General features: G+C 32.8%; 1 protein-coding gene across 2 annotated transcripts; it reads left to right on the top strand.

Annotated features, from left to right (window-relative positions):
- The first annotated feature begins 567 nt into the window (after nucleotides 1-567).
- LOC110657435 (cysteine-rich receptor-like protein kinase 44) lies at nucleotides 568-4,369 on the top strand. 2 transcript variants are annotated; one of them, XM_058140830.1, is made up of 7 exons: nucleotides 571-1,438; nucleotides 2,151-2,276; nucleotides 2,395-2,519; nucleotides 2,802-3,012; nucleotides 3,122-3,359; nucleotides 3,445-3,595; nucleotides 3,686-4,369. In XM_058140830.1, the coding sequence occupies exons 1-7, from the start codon at nucleotides 670-672 to the stop codon at nucleotides 3,977-3,979; spliced, it is 1,914 nt and encodes a 637-aa protein (XP_057996813.1). In that variant the 5' UTR covers nucleotides 571-669; the 3' UTR covers nucleotides 3,980-4,369. The 2 variants fall into 2 exon arrangements, with proteins under 2 accessions (XP_057996814.1, XP_057996813.1); XM_058140831.1 differs by lacking the exon at nucleotides 2,151-2,276 and having other exon boundaries at nucleotides 568-1,438.
- The last annotated feature ends 1,296 nt before the right edge of the window (nucleotides 4,370-5,665 follow it).

Here is a 5,665-nt window from a genome sequence, read left to right as displayed (position 1 = left end):
ATATAAATAAATAAAAAATAAAATAATTTTCCTATCAAATTTTCAAACCTCCTTTATTTTCTTTCGATGCAAACACAACCTTAATGAAAGGTAGAATCTTCCATCGCCATCACTTTCCGTATTTTTTGGCATCCGCAGCTTCGTTGGCCGTGGAAAATGGACCTGCTCCACTCATAATAAATATATTTTTTTTTATTATTTTTATCTTTTTTCTTTTTAACTAGATTTATAATGTATTCAATACACATAAAATATATAATAAAATTTATTTATTAAATAATTATATAAATTTAACTACTTATATCTTAAGTTAATTGAATTTAGATAAAAATTTCTTTATTTTTATCATTTATCATTAAAGATAATAAAAAAATTTTTTTTTATATAAGTCAAATTTTATTAATCAGAAGTCAAGAAAAAATTTAATAAAAAAGAAAAATTAAACCATGTCCATAGATATTAAAGATGCCTTTATAAGATTACAGTCAAAGTTAAATAAATAAATAAATAAAAAAGAAGATAATGGACAGATTACAACCGGAATAATGGTCAGATATTTGTGTTTGACCCTCAAAAAAATAAATAAATAAAGAGTCAAGTTGCAAGCCATGAACTAAAATCAAGTTCCTCTCATATACGATAAGAAAAATCCCAGAATCATTAAGAAAGATGGAAGCTTTCATAACAATGTCACGATCACTTTCTGTATTTTTTGTTATTCTTGGCATTCTAAGCCACGGAACCGAAGCTGTCTTAACCCCGAGCAAACACAACTGCAGCAATACCACTTTCACCCCAAATAGTACGTACCATATTAATCTTGATTCTGTCCTTTCTTCACTTCGGTCAAAATCAAATGCTACCAGAGAAAATGGGTTCTACAATTCCTCTGCAGGCAATACTTCCGGAGCCAAAGTCTATGGCAGCTTTCTCTGCAGAGGAGATCTCAGTCCCCAGGAGTGTCAAGAATGTGTGGATACCGTCACTGAAATTATTACCCAGATATGCCCTGGGAAGAAAGAAGCCATCATTTGGTACGACCAGTGTATGATACGTTACTCCAACAAATCTTTCTTCTCCATTATGGAATATGAGCCTTTCCTTCATGAGGCAAATGGAGAGAATAACAAAGAACCAAATGGCTTCATGGATGTGTTGAACAAAACAATGAACAATATGGTGTCTAAGGTGGTCCGACGTTATAGGAAATCATCTGTAGCTAAATATGCAACTACAGACGCCAAATTCCAAGGAAATCCAATCTACAGATTTGCACAGTGCACTCCAGATATCTCTGCAGATGATTGTCGCAAGTGTCTTTATAAAGCTATTTTAAGTCTTGGCAACCATTGCTGGGGAAAAATTGGCTGTAGAATTCTGATGCCCAATTGCTTTGTTAGGTATGAGAAATACCCATTCTACACCAGCAGTCCAAAAGGTAACTACACAAACATACTTAATTATGTAGACGCTTTTATTGATTAGAATATAATTCCACATTTATATGAGTGAAAAAAATACTATTACGAATGTATGTTACAATTTCTCCATAATCTACGATTAGGTGTATCCTATAGTTGGGTTGGGATTCTTGCTTTTTTACAAATATCTTGGTATACATAGTTTATTATCATATTTAAAGAAAAAAAAAAGAGAAAAGAAATATTTTTAAAGTGTATATTATTACTAAAATAGAAACAAATGATATATTCAGGGAACTTATTGTCAACGCAATTTTAATTTAATTGAAATTTCATTAGACATATGAAGAATAATTTTAAAAATATTTTTTTTTATTTAATTATGATTGAAATTTAATTCAAAATTCCACAATTTTAGTATTATTGTGATAAAATTTATTTATTTATAAACAGGATGTTAATTATGAAAAGAAAATAGAAATTATTATTATTATTATTATTATTATTATTATTATTTTGGTATATATTGAACCCATAACCTCACCTCAGATCAAAACTGTTGTAACTTCAGCCAGTGAAACATATCACTTTCATTAGCTTAGGCGCATGATAGAATAAAATTTATTATTACAAATTCCAAATAGATTTATTTTTTTCCTGTTTAATTTTAATTATCTCCTTTCAATTTTTTTCTTTGTTTTTTCATTGGATATGCATATGGTATTGCAGATAAATGGCGACAAATTGTGGCTATTGTTACTTCAACTGTCATTTCCGCGTTGGTTTCCTTATCAATCTACTTGTTCTTTAAGATGTCAAAAAAAGTGAAGAAGGATGCTATAAATGAAAAAACTGGTAAATATACACACCCCTCATTTATGATATTTTACTTTATATATAATTAATGCTTTAAAATTGTGACATTATTGCTAATTAACCTCAAAGTATTAACACCCACAATTCGGTTGTGTAGCTTGCAGTGAACTTTCAACAATGGATTACTCATCAAATTTTAGTTTGAGTATAATTGAAGCTGCAACAAATAACTTCTCAGACGGTAACAAGCTAGGTGAAGGGGGATTTGGTGCAGTGTACAGGGTGAGAACTAAGAAGATTAATATTGAAAAACAATACTATAAAATATTAAGTATATATTAACAATTGTAACTTAGTTGTAATAATTCCACATGTCAATTAACTCATGTATCTCATCCCTCCGCACACAACTTTCGTATTCCTAATATGAGCCACTCTAACTCAACATCATATATGGTTTTTCATAGTATATTAAAGGTCAAGGAATTTGTTATTTAAGTTGAAAATAATATATACATAGTATCAAAGGTATATGTATTTTCTCAAAATTTTAAGCATTTTCAGGGTAAATTAGAAGGTGGCAAAGAAATTGCAGTTAAGAGGCTATCGAGAACTTCCGGTCAAGGACACCAAGAATTCATGAACGAAGTCACATTAATTGCGAAATTGCAACACAGAAATCTTGTCAGACTTCTGGGATATTGCTTAGAGCAAAATGAAAAGTTGCTCGTCTATGAGTACATGCCCAACAAAAGCCTTGATGTCTTTCTTTTTGGTAATAATTTGACTACTGTTCTTTGCATGCTATACTTTATGCCTTCTTGTAATAAGATAGAAAACTGACAAATTTGTAATCCTATTCCTATGGATCTTTCCTTTCTCAGATACAAGTACGAGTGTGCAACTTAATTATAAAAGACGTCTTACCATTATTAATGGAGTTGCTAGAGGCCTCCTATATTTACACGAAGATTCTCGATTTAAAATTATTCATAGAGATCTTAAAGCTAGTAATATTCTACTTGATTATGAGATGAATCCGAAGATATCAGATTTTGGAATGGCAATGATTTTTTTTGGAAATGAAAGCAAAGAGCTTACAGATAGAATTGTTGGAACATAGTAAGTATCCAAATTCATTCCACCACCCCTTTTATCTTCCTTTTCAAATACATTTGCATTCTAATTATTTTTGTATTTCAAACAGTGGATACTTGGCTCCAGAATATGCTACGGAAGGATTGTTTTCGGTAAAATCTGATGTTTACAGCTTTGGAGTTCTCCTATTAGAGATAATTAGTGGAAAAAGGAATGATCGCTTTTACTTTTCAGAAAAGGGAGAAAGTCTCCCCACTTTTGTACGTTCCCATCACTCTATCTTCAGTGAAAGAATTATTAACACAAAACCATGTCATTATTAATTGATAACTTCATATAATATATTCCAGGCATGGAAGATGTGGTCTAAAGGGCAAGGAATGGAGTTAATAGACTCATTACTTGCGAAGTCAAATGTGGCGGCACCTGAGGTCTTGAAGTACATCCACATTGGATTGTTGTGTGTACAAGACGACCCAGCACAGAGACCTACAATGTCATCTGTTGTTGTTATGTTGGGAAGCGAAATAGCAACATTTCCTCAGCCTACAAAACCTGTATTTGTTGCAGGATCAGCTTCATCTTCACATCCAAAATTCTGTTCTGATAATGCGGTAACTCTTTCAAATATATCACCTCGTTAATTCTTTGCAAATCTGTTCAAATGTATTCATGTCAATATAAAACACAATTTCTATTTACAACTAAAACTAGTAACTGTAAACTAAACACGGGTGTGGCTGTAAAGATCCTTTTTCGCAGAAAGAAGATATCATACCCTATCTTTGTAGATTGACCAACAGTAACAGCAGGTCCAATAACGGCTCCTGATCCAACATGAACATTCTCATCCAGTACAGCTTTGGAATGAACTGTTTTCTATAATTGCTGTTGGGTTCTGTAGAGATAATTTATGCTTGATTTTAGCGCTTGATTTTAGGGATCTATTGGCTTGTTTTTAGTAATCTTTGTAAAATAGGAATTTGCAATTTGAGTCCCTGATTGTAGGGTCAATAGCTAAAAATTAGCTCCTACCAATTCTTGTAACTTAGCTATATATATATATGTACAGATACTTGGATTTTGATCAGTATATAAAAAAATTATTACTGCCTTTTTTTGAACTTGGTATCAAAGCTTGGTCCGACATAGAACCATGAGCAAACCAAATGCTGAAACCTCTGGAGCCAAGTCTGCTCCAATTGTCATTCAATATGAAAGTTCATCTTTCAATGCAGGGATCATTTTGAATGAAACAAATTATGATATGTGGTCTCAAATTATAGAGATGCATATTGCTGAAAGAGAAAAACTCTCATTTATTCGTGGGAATACACAACTATCTACTGAAAAAGATGAAGGATATGAAAAGTGTTACACAGACAATCAAAAAGTTAAGAGATGGCTTTTGATGTCTATGTCTTCAGAGATTATGAAGCGATATATTCTCCTACCCATTGCTCGGGATATTTGGAGAGCTCTGTCAAAAGCCTTTTATGATGGAGCGGATGAACTACAAGTCTTCACTTTAAATCAGAGGGCCTTTTCTGCCAAACAAAATGGTAGATCTCTCTGTGTCTATTATGGAGAATTAATTGAAATTTTCATTGAATTGGATCATCATGACAAGGTGATTATAGAAAGTGAGAATGATGTCGCTTCTTACTGCAAGTCTATTCAACAGCAAAGGGTGTACATCTTTCTCGCTGGTTTAGATAGATAATTCGAACAGATTCATGGTGAAATCTTAAGAAAGGATCCTGTTCCAAAATTAGAAGAATGTTACTCGATGGTCCGTTGTGAATCTATCCGACATGCAATAATGAATGGAGAACTTGAAAAGTCTGAAGTGGCAGCCATGGTTAGCAGAAACAGATCAAATCAAAACCGGTCCTCTCAAAACCAACAAGATCGAACAAAGTCTAGGACTTCTATAGGTATCAACAAATCCACTTATAAGTGTACACACTATGATCAACCAGGGCACACAAAAGATCGCTGCTTTGAAATTGTGGGATACCCAAAATTGTGGGATCATAACCGTGATTCAAGAAAGAGAAATGCAAGCAAAGCTTCTCCTGCTGGGGCACCTGCAAGCAAAACCTCCACTGTTGCAATTAAAATCAACAGCCTTTGTAGCAACGAGAGGTAATGGTGGTAAGGTTTTAAATTCATCTGCACTTGTTTCTAATAGTGCATGGATAATTGATTCCGGAGCTACGGATCATATGACATTTGATTCTGAACAGGTTTCATCCCTTAAGCCTTCCTCACAAAAATTTATTTCCACTGCTAATTGGTTGTGTATTCCGCAAGTATATGGGTCGTTC

Source organism: Hevea brasiliensis, chromosome 18 (assembly GCF_030052815.1).
Source record: "Hevea brasiliensis isolate MT/VB/25A 57/8 chromosome 18, ASM3005281v1, whole genome shotgun sequence".
Lineage (NCBI taxonomy): Eukaryota > Viridiplantae > Streptophyta > Magnoliopsida > Malpighiales > Euphorbiaceae > Hevea > Hevea brasiliensis.
This window is presented reverse-complemented; position numbering and strand designations above follow the sequence as displayed.